The sequence below is a fragment of the Yarrowia lipolytica genome, chromosome 1A, assembly GCF_001761485.1.
Source record: "Yarrowia lipolytica chromosome 1A, complete sequence".
In the NCBI taxonomy this organism is placed as follows: domain Eukaryota; kingdom Fungi; phylum Ascomycota; class Dipodascomycetes; order Dipodascales; genus Yarrowia; species Yarrowia lipolytica.
In genome coordinates, this window is record NC_090770.1 from 2,105,303 (window position 1) to 2,122,123 (window position 16,821).

The following is a 16,821-nucleotide window of genomic DNA, read 5'->3' on the forward strand; positions in this document are numbered from 1 at the left end:
CATCTGAACGCTCGCATGCCGATGGGTCTCAATTCGTCAAGACAACCAGCCCCTTCAATTGTTTTGAGTTTAACAAAACAGAACATCTTTACTTGACATACTTAACCATACTAAGATACTTGTACTGGAGAGTATTAAGAACCAGATCATAGTATGGGCGTGTCCCAGCATAGGGAAATCAATTGACGGCTACAGACCATCCATATCAACCAACACGGGTTTACTGAGCGCTAACAGACGCCATTTCTCCTCCCTTTCCCTATAGTAGTATCGTACTCGTACTGTATGTACATGTACAACGCGTATCTCCATATGCTGCAAATTAAGGGCAGAACGCGTTATATTGCCATTTAAGCTTTCACGCTGTACACAATACAGTAGAGTTTATGCTGGCGGCACCTCAAATTATTCCTCCTACACAACTACAGTACATCGCGAAACTACCCAACTCGTATGGCCCAGGAGAGCTCTTCCTCTTCGGTTTGATAGACGAATCGACTCGCAAAATGAACGACAAAAAACGCGGGCGAAGAAGTAAGGCGGCAGGGGCCAAGATGCTGCAGAAACAGACCTTCCTCAGCTTTTCCAATGGCAAGCTTCTCGCCACAAAACGACCTACTTCCTCACCCATAATGTCACCTGACAAGTCACGCCAGAGCCCGCCGGTAAAGAAAATGCCAAAGAAATCGCCAAAGAAGTCAGTCATCAAATCGACGCCAAAGAACCTCCTACCGACTTCTTTGGCCAGCAGCTCATGTCAAGCGACTGTGGTTCCAGAAACACCAGAGTCAGACATGTCCAGCTCCTCCATCTCAACACCCCTTCCAAAGGACACAAAGGAACGTTCTGGCAGCGGTTCCAGCTCAGACACAGACTACCAGACTCCGCCTGAGGGTCCTGTCGAGATACCGACCGTCGTGAAGCGGGAGTCATTCATGAGCAAGCTGAACCTCACTGTGCGAGATAAGTTTGAAGGTCCTTCGTTCGATCTCGAACAGTCGTCAGATATTCCAACAAACAGACGGAGCACGCAAGATGTTATCACCATCAGCAGCGACGATGGATCATGTGGAGGGCGGGAAGACACGACGCTTCAGCCCAGTGACAACTCGGTGATCATTACTAGCGACGCAGATACCTCACCCGTGCATAACAACCATCAGCTGAGATATTTCAATTGTCGCATCATCGATAGCACCCCGCTAGACAGGAGAAAAAAGCGTTCTGTGGAAGGTAGAGACACTGGCTCTCCCAAACGAAAAACCACCAAAAAGGAAGATGCAGTGAAACAGGAAATCTTAATGAAGGGAAATGAGATAACGTCAACGCCCTGCAAGTCGATACCGAAACCATCGACTCCCCAGAAGGCTGCTCTTGTGAGAAAGGCTCTCAGAAAGACAACCCCTCACAAGAGATCTACTCTCAAAACTACGCCCTCAAAAGTCATCCCGGAACCGTCTTTCGACAGTCCGGTTTCTGCAAACCGGAACAACAACATTGAGTATTACTTTAGCTCTCCCGCAATGGCTGATTCGCCACTTTCGCCCGCACGAAAACTTTCTAATGAAAGTGTGTTGTCATCGCCTCTGAAGGCACGACGGTATCAGCACACTACGGACCTGACGTCCATGTCTCTTTCCTCCGCACAGGACCTTTCGTCCGGCGGACTTTTCTCGTCGCCCACTAAGCACCGACCTCTGCGAACTGTTAGCGACAAGAGCTCCCCTGATAGCCAGAAATCTCCTGACTCAGACGATGGTCTTTTCGATAGTGACTGTCCTGGAAGCACGAGCTACTTTGATGGCTTTGACATGGACAGTGAAAGTGATCCTGAGCTGAAGGTGTCCTACAATGCTGTGGATGTCAAGCAGCGAGCCGAAGACAGACTGGCGGAGATTCTAAAGGAGGTGAAACAGACTTCGTCAAGCACTACTCCTCGTGGAGGAAGCAACGAGCCTGAGGACGAGGTGGCCGTCAAGTACCAAGCTGCCAAGCTCAAGGAGGCTGAGAGAATCCAGCAGCATCAGGAGAAGAAGGAGGCTTACTACAAGAAGCTCGACGAGGAGGAGGAGGCCAGGCGGAAGCAACAGTTGATGGATGCTCCTCTTGTACAGTGTGAAACCGCTGGTGTCGAAGTCTTTTCTTACGATACTGAAAGCATCGATGTCCTGCCTGATCATAAGCTTCTCAGAGTGATGAATGAGGCGTCCTTGAAGCCCTCGCAGGTGCTTCCTCGACAGGCTGTCGATCTACAGTTCAACACAGTCGATGTTGAGTGGCTTCTGGTGAAGCTTGCACGTGAGACTTCCAGTGTCGAGCGACAGCACATTGTCCCTCATTTGCAGAAGGCTGATATTATGCTCACTCGGGACAACATCGAGAAGGTCATGAAGGCAATTGGACTGAGATACTGGGACAAGCGCAAGGGTAGTTTTGAGAACAAGGCTAGTGCTTATTCTGTTCTCAACAAGAATCGACGAACCGAAAGCATGCCTTGTACACCTGTCAAGCCCAAACCGCCAGGCAGATTGGCTAGTAATAATCCGATTACTCCCGTCAAAGCACTTAGAATGGACACACCATTCAGTCCCTTCAGCTCTTTTGATAGTCCTACCTCTTTCTCCATGTCCACTCCCTCCAAGACGTTCAAAACACCTCATCCTCCCCCTCCCTTCCGATACAGGAGCGCCGAATCGTTGTCTGACTTTTTCGACACTATGGCTCAGCTTATTGAGCCCGACTGCATCGATTTTCTGTTCAGGCTACTTTTGCTGGTGTCTTCAGATTCCTCGCTGGACTCTTTGCAGTCCGACACCAGTCCCGCATATGCTGGAATGGCTCGCTTGCTTGCCAAGGATGAATTCACGGTCGAACAGGCCCTAGAGTTGGTATGTGACACTGTGGACCTCAAGTCTGCACAGTCTCGAGTTTTGCAAGCTCTCTTCTGTGGCACAGATAGCACTATGATCGAGCTTGCTCACTCTTGTGCCTCCGTGTTCTTTCTACGAGAGTACATTCAAGACAAGACTGCCAGCGAGTTGGCGTCGCTGTGCTCCACTGATCGAAGCATTCTGAATACTACATTCTTGGACAACCTGATGGACTTCTCTCATCACTCTGAGAAGCCTTCGTCATTCATCCGACACATGTTTGGCTTTTTTGCACAGACCATGGACCCCACGTCTGTCAAAACGTGGAGACCTGAACTGAAGCGCAAGGCGGATTCGGCACTCAAGTCGCGGTCTGATTTTGTGGACAACTTGGACGACTTTAAGTTCAATGCTCTCGTCATGTCCTGGCTCACGCGAGTATCCACAGAGTTCATTGTTGTCGAGCCCGCTCTCTCCTCAGCGTCATTCTAAAATATTTATATATAGATGGTTAATTTATTATTATGGTAATTATTTATATCAGTGGATTGTACAATATACAGTAAGCAGTAATTTGTTCGTTATATTGTTGCCCTTGCATTAATGCCATTTTTTCAGAACTCCGAACATGCAGATACGCATATTTAATGCACCTTAACACATGCACCCAATACAGCATTGAATGATGGTCAACTATTCTCTGTCTAGCTCTTGCGTTCAACACTACTCGTACAACGACCATGAGAAGAGTCATCCTACAGCCTGGCTCCGACGCAGGTATCAAAGAATCTGTGTCTATTGAGCCAAATTTGCATTTCCGCACACTTGCTGAGTTCGACAGCTACTTCCAGGAGCTGTTTGAGAAGGCTCCACAGACCTTTAAGGGGTATGAGATGGCATTGACGGAAGGTTCTGAGCGGTGGACCCCTGTTGATGAGGCTGTGATTGGAAACTGGTTGTCGCTGAAAGCGGCAAACTCGGCCAAGTGGTATATTCGTCCTACCAATCAGATGAATTTCATCAGAGACCATGTGGCCCATGAGAAGCTGGAGACGGTGACAGATTCGGTGGCCCAAATGCGTGCATACCTTGAGGAGGAGATCGACGAAATCAAGCAGCGGGCTGGTGAGGAGATTGCCGCTCTCAGGGGCGAGGTCTGGGCTCTAAAGTTGAAACTGGACACTCTGGAACAAGCCAAGAAGTCTCAGGCTTCAGAAGATCTTGATGTTATTGAAGAGGGGTTCTCCAAAGGTCTGGCACATTCATCTCCCAAGAAGACTTCTACCCCGAAACTGCAACTTGGCTCAGATGACGAACTGAAACCAGAGCTGTTCTCTACCTTTGTACAGTTCCGAGTGCCTACAGGGACGAAGAAAGCGTCTATCCCCAAACACGTCCATTCGTGCATTAGCAGCATGGACAGTGTCCCTGTAGTTTACGCCTTGACCTTGTCTGGTACATACGAGCCCTGCGAATACGTTAGCGAATTGCGTGATAAGATCTATCGAGAGCCAGAATGGGAGAGCTTTTGCATTGGTATTCACGAGGAAGACGAGCCGGTAAAACAGAGCATAAAAATTGTTACCCCCGCGTCTAAAGGACCTACAGCCAACCGAAGCTACGCGGCAGCTTCAGGAGGTTCTTCTAAGCCGTCAGTTGTGAAACATCCCAAGCCCTGGATTCCCAAACCCCTGGTCAAGACTGAAGAGAATTTTCCTTCTTTCCGACAGGACGACCTTGACGATATCTGTGTCAAGACGGAAAAGATGACCTTTTCAGAGGAGTTTCTGGCAGCTCAGGGACCCCCCACGAGAAGTACCTCCTCTGCTGGGTCCAAATCCCGGGCTTAGAGGGTTCCTTCATCTGAGGAGTCCCTATCGTCTGTAAATAGGATCTACCCACAGAAACTACCAACCCTACTGCAACTGAACGTGATTCGCCAGATAGGACACAGTATGTATTCTGTTGAATCACATACTACTGCTGGTGCCACTAGCCCGAAGAAGCACAAAACAGGAGATGCCTGTCGCTCTGGCCAATCCTGAACCTGTGACCAAACTATTCCTGAGGCACCCCAATGCGCAACAGCTGCGACAAGCTGCTGGATAAGACACATGTGCACTGTACTGATTGTGAGACGTTCACATGTTGCCAGGAGTGTTTCAAGGTGGCTAACCAGACACATCCCAAGGAACACACTTTTGGGCTCTATATTTATTAATAGTTGGTCCAACCAGACAAAATTCAAAGTAACTGTAATTTCCAGCTAAATTTCAGCCCTGTACAAGTATTTATTTCGATTTTCTTTGACATCCTTGCGATGTTAGCCATTCTCAATCCCCTGTCTGTATAAATTTCCCGAATACAGCAGCAGTTCTACAAACCCAAACCCAAATACTGTACATTGTAGCTACATGTACATGTCATGTCACATACCTGTCCATGTACAAGTACGACCTACCAGCAGAACTATGGTCCAATATTCTTGGATATGTTGACTTGAAAAGCCTTCAGCAACTACACAGCTCGTGTAGTGTCTTCAGAGACGTGTGCGTGGACCAACCGGAAGCGTTCTGGCATGACACTATGAAAGCAGCAGTACCTTGGCATAAGACAATTAAGGAGGATGGAAGCAGTGATTTCTGGTTGAAGACCGCTGTCAGTTTTGGAACACAAATAAGCAGGTACGAAGAGGGGGAGCTTTATGTGGGACTGTTTAAAAACGACACGAGAGTTGGATACACACATGCGGGACTGTTGAATCCCGAGATAACATGGCAAACAGAGAATGGTGCGGTGTTCCGCCTGGACATGACCTCAATGGCCTATGAGACACGTGAAAAACCAGACACTAATCCAGAGATCCCCTTTGTGCATACCTATTGCTCTGCACTTGAGAAGGATGTCTGTGTCTTTACTTATATGAGCCATCGTGGTGTGGGGATGGTGAGCATGTTGTCCAAGGACCACTCAGTGGAGCTGGAGTTCCCAGATCCTGTCAATCTAATACTTTACAGGATTGAGTACGGCCACCACAGTCACGAGCTTGTTTTGCTGTTTCAGAAACTGGACGACCAATCTGACATGTTGTTCGCATACTTTCCATGTTTCGAGAGGAAAGAGATGATATTCCTCGGCGCTCTGAACCATGTAGACAGAACTGTGGATGTAAAATTTGCCCAGGGGAGAGTTGTGCTTCCTTGCAAGAGTGGAATCACTGTTATGGAGGCCATGCATGACACTGAGCAGCCATCATACACATACACTTACGTGCTACACCACCAGGGAAGGCTATGTTTCGCTCTGGGAAAGTACGTTCTTGTCTATGGTAGCACATTGACTACTCCTGACACCCTCCCAGTCGATATCTTTGATGATGACTGCTGCTATTGGCTTCTGGATGTAGCCGAACGACGGGTTCTCAAGTCACGTGACGGAGCCAGGTTTTCAATGAATGCTCTGGGGGGTGTTGGGCCGGTGATTCTAGAAGGGAACAATCTGTTCCTTGGTCTTCTCACTGACTCCCGACGGCATTTCTCAGCCAATCTTCACTCTCACATTCAGTTAATTCAGGGAGTTATCACTGAAGAACAGATTACGCTGTGGTTTGGGGAGCAAGCATAGCAGTGAAGATCAAGTGTAACAACCTCTTTATATATCTCACCATTTATTTATTTTAGTTAAGTAATATTTATTTTATAACGATTTCTCCGGAACATATTTGTTTTTTTCTATTTTTTTTTTGTCCCTTTCTACAGTTCGGTTAATTTGTCATGCCACTAATTATTATATCCAACTACAAGTATATAAAAATTATTCGAGATAAAGTTCAGGTATCGTGCCTCGCATGGCCTTTATCCCAGCTGATCGTGTTACTAGACTCACTTTCAGCCATTGCCATGTCGCAGCTACACCGAGGAATGCACAAGAAACCCGGCATGTTTCCCCCCAAAGAAGTATTGGAGGAGGTGGACGCGGGATCAGGCTCAGATACAGAAACCGAGGAGACCGTGGAGTGCACTGAAGAGGAAGAGGAGCAAGATGAAACTGACGGTCTAGGTGACTTGGGCATGCCGCCACCCAAGAAGACGACCAAGTCGGCTGCTTCGCCGACTGTCCCGGCTCCAGCATTAATTCCATCTCTCTCACATCTCATTGGGCTGGAAGGAAAGCAACCATCTCGGAAATACGCGCCAGCAGAATGGCCTCAGTACTTTAAGCAGAAGATTTCTGTTGCTCGCGACAATGACACATTCAATGTGTTATACACGCCACCTGACGATTCCGAGGCACCCGTCTACGTGTTCCATCACGGCGCGGGATCCTGTGCAGAGTCGTTTGCACTGCTCTCTGTGCGTCTAAGAGAAATGATGCACGAGGAACGGTTCCAGCTTGCTGCCACTGCCAAGATCCGAGATGAAAATAAGCTGCCCGGAATGATTGCATTCGACGCCCGAGGACACGGATTCACCGAGGTTGAGTCCACGGACTACTCGTTGGAAGCCTTTACCAACGACTTTGCATTTATCGTTGCCAACGTGGTTGCCGAGTTCGGGCTCACTAACAACCTCATTCTGGTGGGCCATTCGCTAGGAGGCGCTGTGGTAACAAACGCGTGCCATTTAAAGCTCATCCAGCACCCAGTCATTGGTCTTGCTGTTCTGGACGTGGTCGAAGGAACTGCCATTGAGTCGCTAGCAAGCATGCAACAGATTCTCAATTCCCGCCCTAAATCCTTTCCCACCGTCGAAAAGGGTATCGAATGGACTGTACAGAGTCATACGATCAGAAACAGAGAGTCTGCATGTGTCTCCGTGCCCCCTACTCTCATAAGCCAGCATGACGGGCCAGGAATGACATGGAGAACCGATCTCATGCTCACGAAGCCCTACTGGAAGGGTTGGTTCACCGGACTGTCTGAGAAGTTCATTTCTTGTGCACCGGCCAAACTTTTGATTCTAGCAGGCACAGATCGACTAGACAAAGATCTCATGGTCGGCCAGATGCAAGGAAAGTACCAACTCGTTGTGTTTCAGGAATCGGGTCATTTCGTACAGGAAGACGCTCCAGACAAGACTGCTCTCAGTCTTATTGACTTTTGGAAACGAAACGACAAGGTGAACAAAACCGTTCCCTTGTTTGGTGCCTTTAGAGCATGACCAAATGGCATACTATTTATCAATACACACACACACAGCATTTACTGAATACTACATAGCGATGCACTATAAAGCGGTTTGTCAATACATACAATACATCATCTACTATAAATCGTCTAATCCTCCTTTTTCTTGGTCTCCAGAGATTTGACAATGGCATCAATCTTCTTGGAGGCCCACGAGAAGCCAGGGTTGATGAGAAAAGGTCGAAGATCGAACCGGTTGTCATCGGGAGAGTACTGCTCAGCGTGGTAAGAAGGAGTGAGAACAGTGGTCTTGTGCCGGTTGACGGCGTAGAACCAGAAGAATCGCTTCACCTTGGCAGCAATCTGTTCAGCAGACAGCCGGGGGGTCCACTCGTGATAGAGCTTGATAAACATAGAGTATGGTCCACACTTTTCGACCTTTCGGAGACGACCAAATACAGACAGCTCGTCGTAGGTCATGCCCATATCTACTTCATCACTCTGAACGTAATCCTTAGTGATAGGCTCGAGTTCAGCGGTAGGAACAGCAGTAAGGAAGTCATTCAGAATAGGCAGATCAAACTTGTGCTCAGCATAAGCGATGAACTTCTTGAGATCGGTCTTGGAAATACCACCAATGGGGTTGATATCGGCGGAAGAACAATCGTACTTCGTCAGGTAACCTCGCAGAGTCTCGTCCACGTTGGCAGAACCAAGTACCAACAGTCCTCCGGCACGGCCTCGGCACCAGGGGAGGAGCTGGGCAAAAAGATAGGCCAAAACCATTCTCAGACGAGCCTGGATGTTTTGAAGAGCCAAGTTCTCGGTGGCAGAGCCTCCGTGGACCTTGAAGATGGGTCGCTTGCCAGTGACAGTCTCAAACAGACCTCTCACGGCAGAAACAACAGAGTCCATGTTAAGATCGGTGTGGTAGGCGCCAATGGCTGCAGCCAGGTCCTTGGCTCGGCTTCGGGTGTCCTTGGAGGAGTTTTCGGTTCCCATGAAACACGTGTGGAAGATTCGGTTACAGAGCTCCTTGGGATCAGTGGGGACGAAGTCGGGGTCACCAGTGACGACCCGAGCGTCCTTGATGACCTGTTCGTTGCCGTTGTTGGCAGCATCCGCCACAAGCACACACATGGAGTAGACGATGGTGGCGGTGGCACAAGAATCAATACCTCCAGACAGGGGGACGAAAAATCCAGCTGCTCGACATCGTCGTACGTAGTCCCACATCCAGCATGCGGGCCCCAGAGCGATCTCCTCTTCGGGAGAGTGATATCTGATCTCTCGGGTCGGGGTGGGGTACACCTCAGAGTCAAAGGTGACAGAGGAAGGAGACAACTCCGCCTTGCAGGTGACCCGGGCGTAACAAGGCGAGTTGGCTGCCTGCATGCACTGACTGATCTTCGAAGCTCTGTAGGATCGCACAGCCTCCAGATCAAGAGTGGCGGACACAACCTCGACATCATCCAGACTGAACTGAGATCCCTGGGCAACAACTTCACCATTGACAGCAATAACGGCACATCCATCGTAATAGAGACGGTCACCATCGCATCCTCGTTGGTTAGCATACAAGTAGATGCCTCCACACTTGGCAGTGGCTTCTCGGATCAGCTCCATTCGGGTGTTGAGCTTTCGCAGCTCGTGGTGGGATCCGGAGGAGTTGGTGAAGATCTCCACACCATCGAGAGACATGCCAATGTGGGGCGACTGGGGCGTGAACAGCTCCTCACAGGTCTCAAAACCGATCACGGCGTCCTTGGTGGAAAGGACACAATCACCAAACGGCACAATAGCAGACTCGTTGGCACAGACATTCTGCACAAATCGAGGTAGAGTGTAGTCTTCCACGTATCGTGCCTTAGGCCAGGGGGTAAAGTATCGCATCTCTCTGTAGTTACCGTCGTTGGCAAGGGACAGCTTGGGTCGGATCAGCAGAATCTCCCGGTTGTAGGAGATGACTCGACAATTGTACTTGACATTCTTGTGCATGACGGGCATTCCAATGTCGAGAATGATGTCGCTGGTGTCGGGGTGTTCGAGGATCTCGGCGTAGACCTCCCACGAGTGCAGATACAGATCACCCTCGAGAAAGTGATCCAGACATCCGTAGCCAGTGATTTCAAGTTCGGGACCCACTCGAAGAGAAGCTCCTTGTCGCTTGGCCTCTCGAATAGACTCGAGGATTCGGTCTCGGTTACCCTCAAAGTCAAGAGCCCATTGGTTCAGGTTGCATGTTGCGAGAGTGACGTAGTGGCCCATGATGTGTGGTTGTTGGGTTGAGAGGTGGGAGAGATACAGCCCATGAAGGTTGATCACTGTGCATTGCGGATGTCCGGGAGGTTGTGCGGCTTATGTTACAGTACAGTAGGCTACAGTTCAGTAGGGCGGTGAAGCGGCGAAACTAGGGAATGGAAAAAAGGGAGTCTTGCATCTATATATATACGATTTGATTGATCTCGTGTCTCCGACCTGGTATTTGTAAAAATATAATGCATCCCTTTCTTGGGAGTGATGGTCTATGCATTGTTGAGCTCAACAAAATTAGCATTGTGGGGTAACTAATATTTGACCCTGTTAATTAATACTCAACTAAAATACTACATCTGGATGACATAACTCAGCAGGATTTGTACATTCAACTAACTACTGTACCCTCCCTCGATAACCTCACATGAACACCGTCCCCGTGACTCATGGTGATAGAATGCCTCACCCTTAGCGGCCTATCATGGTACTCCTCATCAATCCCGATATCGCTATACTCCTGGACCAGCCTAGTGAGAATGTAACCCATTTCAGTGAGAGCAAATTGCTGACCCAGACAGATTCTGGGACCACCATTGAAAGGCAGAAACTCCCATCCCTTTCCCAGAGGTCCTGGATGATTGGTAGTGTCCCATCTTTCGGGTTTGAACTCCTCGGCATCTTCACCCCAGTATTGCTCGTCTCTGTGTGTCCAGTAAACGGCATAGTTGATTTTCTGACCCTTGGGCACAAAGATGGGCTCATCTCCATTAGGTCCACCTCCTCTAGGAAGAGTAGTATCTTTGAGAGCCACTCTCAGGTTGATGGGTACAACAGGATGAAGTCTCAAAACCTCGTTCAAAACATAACGCAGGTACTCACACTGCTTGAGACTTTCGAAACTGATGTTTTCAATTGTGGTCCCAAAGTCTTCAATCACGGCCTTTCTCAGCTTGTGGAAAATGTGAGGTTTCTGAGCCAGCTCAAACATGAGCCAGGATAGAGTAGCTGCGGTAGTGTCTCGTCCTGCAATGAGAATGTTGAGAACTTGATCTCTGAGAACTCGGGGATTAGTGGTATCTCTGGCCAACTCGTACAAAAATATGTACTTGTCAGGATTGGTGTAAATAGGCGCTTTGTGAGCTCGAGCCTTGAGAGCCTTATCAACGTAACCCTGCACGAACTTTTGAATCAGCTCGTTTACCTGGCGGAACTCGTTCCTGAAGAAGACATCTCCGATTATCCAGTAGTTTTCTTGGAACACTACTCGCAGAGCCACCAATCGTTGTACTCTGTCAAATGCATGTTGAAAGTTGGCTCCGAACTTCTTAGAGCTCTCGTCTCCGTCCCTAGTCTCCAGGAGCTCTTTCAGACAGCCTACTGATTCGCCAAGCAAAAAATCAGTAGAAGTGTCCATTGACTGAGCAAAAAACAGTTTTTGAATGTCGAAATACTCGCCCTTGAAGTTGTCTACACACTGTGCAAACTCCTGAAAGTGGTGCTCCACTGAGTCCAGACGTGAGATCTGCTCTCTTGAAAACTGAGGTCTCAGTAGAGCACGAGAATGAGACCAGCTTGAGCCCTCCACGGTGAATATTCCGTATCCCAGAGACGGACAAAGCGCTTCTTTTCTGATTCCGAAAGAAAAATCTTTGAATTGAGTCGCCAGAATCGCCTTGACATTGTCAGGATCCCGGGTCACCAGCAATTGAGTGGGGAAGACAGGATAGAGATGGGTCTTGCCATGTTCTTTGAACTGAGCTCCCCAGCCGGCTGGTCCAATATCCTTAACAAATCCTGATAGCTGGTGGACCAGCCCTCTCCATCCAAGAAGTCCATTGGAAGCAATCGGAGGATACCCATATCCAGACTTCTTCTGTCTTCTCTTGAGGTCGGCTAGCACCAGCACCCTCCACAAGGTAAAGAAGAGGGTGACTCCAATCAGTATTTCGAGCATGTCTGTTTTTTCGGGAGATAAGCAGTGAGAGCGCTACATCTTCCGCGCAAACTTGGGATTTGTCTTAGTCCACACTTTTACTTAGCGTGAGTTTGAGTTGTGGGGACTGGAGCTATGGCATCCTGATTATTCTACAAGCAGACTACTGTAGATTACGAGTCTGGACATCCACGATAACATTCGAGAGGGTGCTAATGGTCAATTACAAACAAATTCATTTCCAGTTACAAACACATCACAAACTCCATTCACTAGAGAGTGTCATGGTACTCAGTGTATGAGGGAACATTCTCCTTCATGCCCCGTCGCTTTCGGGTTTCGGCCACAATCTGACCAGGCTTGGTGTTTGGTTCTAGAGGGGAACCTCCCATGACTTCCCAGTGGTCAAAGATCATCTGAGGGAAAGCCTGGCCACTGGTAGCTTGTCTCAGTTCACCAGTGAATCCGAAAGACTCGTTGACTGGCAAGTAAGACTTGACGGTGAAGAGAGGAGTACCGGCTCGCTGCTCTTCAGAGATAACCTGGCCTCTTCTACGGTTGAGAACAGAGTAGATACCACCTACTGCATTCTCCGGACATTGGATCTCGACCAGGAAAACAGGTTCGACGATACGAGGCTGGCATTGGAGGAAAGCAGCGTAGGTGACACGTCTCATTGTAGGCATTATCTGACCTGTGCCCCGATGAATGGTATCAGCATGGAGAACCACATCCATCATGTTGATTCGAACACCTCTCATACTCTCGCCAAACAGAGGACCTGCCTTGGTGGCCTCCTGGAAGCCTGCCACACACGAGTCCTTGATCTCGTGCATGTACTGCACAGCCTTGGTGGTATCTACTAAAGTGTTAGGTCCAGTTCCGTCAGGTCCGAAGCACCAGATTGCTCGAGCGTGGTTCACATCCCAGTCGTACTCATCTGCCAGTGCTTTGGCTCGTACCTTGAAGTCCTCTCTGGCTGAGATCTTGCCATCATCTACAGCCACATTGAATTCTTCAGAAAGAGGCTCGGCAGTAACCCAGATTCGGTTATGTTTGTTGGCAGATTTGCTCAGGGCTCGGCTTTCGGATTTCTCGGAGATGGTCTCCCGGTACGAAACCACTGGGGGCGACTTCTTGAGAGGAATGCCCGCATGGTCCTGTTCCAAATCAAGAAGACAGATTTCTAGGTGGAGTTCTCCAGTGCCAGCAACAATGTGTTCTCCAGATTCTGAGATGAACGTCAGCACACAAGGATCAGACTTGGACAGTCGTTTGAGACCCTCGACGAGCTTGGGCAGATCGTTGGCGTTCTGGACCTCCACAGCCACTTGCACGACAGGTGAAACCGAGAACTTCATCACCTTCAGATTGTGAGCTGCGTCGTCGGTTGTCAGAGTGCCGCTCTTGAGTAAGAACTGATCGATACCTACCAGACCCACAATGTTTCCAGCAGGAACATCATCAATGGGCTCGACAGTTCGTCCCATCATCAGAACTGTTCGTTGAATGGCCTTGACGAAGAGATCGTCCTTCTTACCAGGGACGTAATTGGGGCCCTGGATACGCACTTTCATGCCAGACTTGACAGTACCAGCAAAAACTCTACCAAAGGCGTAGAACCGACCTTTGTCGGAAGTGGGCACCATCTTTGACACATAGAGCATCAGGTCGGCGTTAGGATCACAGTTCTGGATACCCATACCATTGGCGTCCGTGACATCTCCCTCGTAGAGCACCTCAGCTCTGTACTTTTGAGCAGTCACGGGAGAAGGGAGATGGATGACAATCATCTCCAGCAGCGCGTCAGCCGCAGGAAGGAACTTTCGCATGGCCACCTTCAGAAGAGACTTACCTTCGAGCTCCTTTTCGTCTCCTTTGAGAGAGATGTTGAGCTTCTCCAAAAGAGTAGGTACATCGTGGCTCTTGAAGTTCATGATAGCGTTGAAGATCGTGAATATGGGATCCAGAACAAACATGTTGAAGCCTCGCTCGAGCTCGTTGCCGTTTTCGTCTTTCGATTTGTGTGACCACTTCTTGGTTTTGGGATTGAAGAAGTTGTCGCCCCACAGTCGCTGCATCATCTTCTTCTGGTCTACTCCAAACTTCTTGGCGTAACGAACAGCAAACTGTCGAATGGTAAAAGCCCAGCCGTGGAGTCCGGAAGCAAAGGCAACAGTGCCATTCTCAGGGTACACCTGGCAGTTGCCGAGAGTCTTGTCAAAGTAAGTTGCAATGATGACGTTGACAGACTCCACGGTTCGAGAGAAGGTCTTGTAGAGATCTTCTTTAGTGCATTGAAGTTCGAGAAGAGCTCTGTCGACCTTGTTGATAACACAAACAGGCTTAATTCGCTCGGCAAGAGCCTGTCGAAGCACAGTTTCGGTCTGAACACACACACCTTCAATACAGTCGACGACAACGAGAGCACCATCGGTGACACGGAGGGCAGCAGTGACTTCAGAAGAAAAGTCGACGTGACCAGGAGAGTCGATTAGGTTGATGAGGAACTCGTTGCCTACTGTCTTTTGATCAATCTGGCTGACATAGTCGTCGGAAAGCTGGGCGTAAAGGGAGATGGCAGTGGACTTGATGGTAATACCTCGTTCCTGTTCATCTTTTCGGGTGTCAGTGAATCGGGCCTCTCCAGCCTTGGCAGCAGAAATGATACCGGCGTTCTGAACGAGGGAGTCAGTGAGAGTGGACTTGCCATGATCAACGTGCGCAATAACAGACATATTACGTACGTTGGTCACCTTGTCCATCAAGGCTCTCATTTGGTCTACGGTAAAGTTGACCATGGTGAAGTTGGTAGATGTTAGAAGTTGGTTTTGTTGATGTTTTTGGTGTTTTTGAAGTTTCTGGGTTGATTGAGATACAATTGAGTGGGATCGCAGATGGTAAAGACGGTCCCCAGCATTTTTATATACGCCCTCAAATTATTACCCCACCGTTCCCCATTCTTAAACTACCAAACTGGTCACGCTAGTGGAACCCCTCACCTTTCAAGGAGAGGGAGAGGGGAATGCTGTTGAGTTGATGATGTGGAGCAAGACCCTTCGTTTTGGATGCCACACATTTCGTCTGCTCGTCAATTACTACACTCTCAATTCACTTGACGCTTCTGTAGGTCCTTTCTCGTTCTAAGTAGTCGCCACTGGAGGTCCAGTTCTGTCTCCCGCATAGTGGGTTTCATGGGGGGAGGGGGGAAACATAATTGACACTTGTTTTCTTTGTATACTTGAGAGGTATTCTTCTGTGTCTTCGACGAGTTTTTCTGCTCGCTTTACCCCCGAACGGAAAATACACCTTTTTTAGGCAGTTGCACGGCTCTTTTTGGCGCCTCAAAATCAGGCACACAAGGTCGTGTGATCACGCCGACCAGTGCCTTGATTCTGCAATAGTTACATAATCAGGGTAAATTAAGGTTTTCTTTGTTCTTGATTGCCCTAAAAGTGGGTCATAGAGCTACAGTACAGTACGTACTGTAACATTGCTTCATGTACGTAGTGGAAGGGGTAAGGACACAAGAATTATAGGTTAGCAGCAGCTTAGCATGTGGCAATGGAGTGGCCAATTGATTGGTGGGTTGTCTACATAATTACTGTACATCGCCGCTTACAAGGGGCCAGACGCCAGCCTTCTTTCACCAAATTCTTGTTATGATTACACAGTGTGTGCTAAAGGTGAGTTTGGTGCCACAAAGAGACTACTATCTGATAAAACGAGGAGGTTTAGGCGATAAGTTGAGTTTCTGGTTGCCTGGTACTTGTATGAGTACTTGTGAACCTCCAGTTGAGCCCTCATATTTGTACAAGGACATACAAGAATGCACTACTTGTCATACTGAGCTGAGCCTGAGTTGTACAAGTACTCATAGCATTTTCAACGGGCGGCTTGTGTGATTTGGTTGTAATACTTGGATTTAGAAGATGAGCAAACAAACACCTCGTATACTTGAAGATTAGTTGAACGACATCCATGATCAAGAGACTATAGGCCCAAGACCTGCTCGATTTCTAGAGTTGGATAGACATCATATCGAGGGTGCTTTTTTCCCCATAGTTTTCTTTTCTTCTCCAACTGTCTCGCCCTGACCCGCCTAGCCAATCTAGCACCAGTAACTCAGGACAAGACACCATGCCACGTGAGACCCACACAGCAGCTAAAAGACTGGTTCTCGAGCTTCCATGTGTTCTATCTACCGCTGAAGCTGGAGCCCAGTAAGTATCCACCTGCCCGTAAGGTATCGGTAGCACTAGCCAGCACCGGTATTAATATAACCCGTGGTATGAGAGTCAATACTTTCTAGATATCTCCTTGGTGTGTGAGATGTCAAAAGTACTTGCCCGTCTGCTAACAGACTTATGCACACCCAAGACAAGGACCCCATCAATCGCAAAATCGCAGAGACGGATGTCTCTTTCACTGTTATGTACACAGCTATCAATGCGCGACCCACGACTGTCGATATCCCGACTGACGAATGCGGTACCGGTAGATCTATCCCTCCCGACAACGCGTTTCGATTAACACATCTTTGGCCGATGTCTCACTCTTGAGGATGTTCCCATAACAGTGAGCAGATGAACGATGACAAACAAGAAACATAATTGAGTGAAAATCCGAAGAAAAAT

At 48.6% G+C, this 16,821-nt stretch overlaps 7 protein-coding genes across 7 annotated transcripts; 4 read left to right on the forward strand and 3 right to left on the reverse strand.

The window, feature by feature from the left end:
- Nucleotides 1–386: 386 nt before the first annotated feature.
- Nucleotides 387–3,362, forward strand: YALI1_A21057g (uncharacterized protein; the record flags this gene model as incomplete). The annotated part of the gene is made up of 1 exon (XM_500267.2): nt 387–3,362. The coding sequence occupies one exon, from the start codon at nt 387–389 to the stop codon at nt 3,360–3,362; it is 2,976 nt and encodes a 991-aa protein (XP_500267.2).
- A 248-nt stretch (nt 3,363–3,610) lies between these two features.
- Nucleotides 3,611–4,720, forward strand: YALI1_A21089g (uncharacterized protein; the record flags this gene model as incomplete). The annotated part of the gene is made up of 1 exon (XM_066094029.2): nt 3,611–4,720. The coding sequence occupies one exon, from the start codon at nt 3,611–3,613 to the stop codon at nt 4,718–4,720; it is 1,110 nt and encodes a 369-aa protein (XP_065950101.2).
- A 592-nt stretch (nt 4,721–5,312) lies between these two features.
- Nucleotides 5,313–6,494, forward strand: YALI1_A21106g (uncharacterized protein; the record flags this gene model as incomplete). Its single annotated transcript, XM_068281884.1, has 1 exon — nt 5,313–6,494. One exon carries the CDS (start codon nt 5,313–5,315, stop codon nt 6,492–6,494), a length of 1,182 nt encoding a protein of 393 aa, XP_068137985.1.
- Nucleotides 6,495–6,643: 149 nt separating this feature from the next.
- YALI1_A21120g (uncharacterized protein) lies at nt 6,644–8,029 on the forward strand (the record flags this gene model as incomplete). Its single annotated transcript, XM_500271.3, has 1 exon — nt 6,644–8,029. One exon carries the CDS (start codon nt 6,644–6,646, stop codon nt 8,027–8,029), a length of 1,386 nt encoding a protein of 461 aa, XP_500271.2.
- Nucleotides 8,030–8,145: 116 nt separating this feature from the next.
- Nucleotides 8,146–10,263, reverse strand: YALI1_A21156g (uncharacterized protein; the record flags this gene model as incomplete). Its single annotated transcript, XM_500272.3, has 1 exon — nt 8,146–10,263. One exon carries the CDS (start codon nt 10,261–10,263, stop codon nt 8,146–8,148), a length of 2,118 nt encoding a protein of 705 aa, XP_500272.1.
- A 376-nt stretch (nt 10,264–10,639) lies between these two features.
- YALI1_A21175g (uncharacterized protein) lies at nt 10,640–12,205 on the reverse strand (the record flags this gene model as incomplete). Its single annotated transcript, XM_500273.3, has 1 exon — nt 10,640–12,205. One exon carries the CDS (start codon nt 12,203–12,205, stop codon nt 10,640–10,642), a length of 1,566 nt encoding a protein of 521 aa, XP_500273.3.
- A 251-nt stretch (nt 12,206–12,456) lies between these two features.
- Nucleotides 12,457–14,985, reverse strand: YALI1_A21203g (uncharacterized protein; the record flags this gene model as incomplete). The annotated part of the gene is made up of 1 exon (XM_500274.3): nt 12,457–14,985. The coding sequence occupies one exon, from the start codon at nt 14,983–14,985 to the stop codon at nt 12,457–12,459; it is 2,529 nt and encodes an 842-aa protein (XP_500274.1).
- Nucleotides 14,986–16,821: the final 1,836 nt, after the last annotated feature.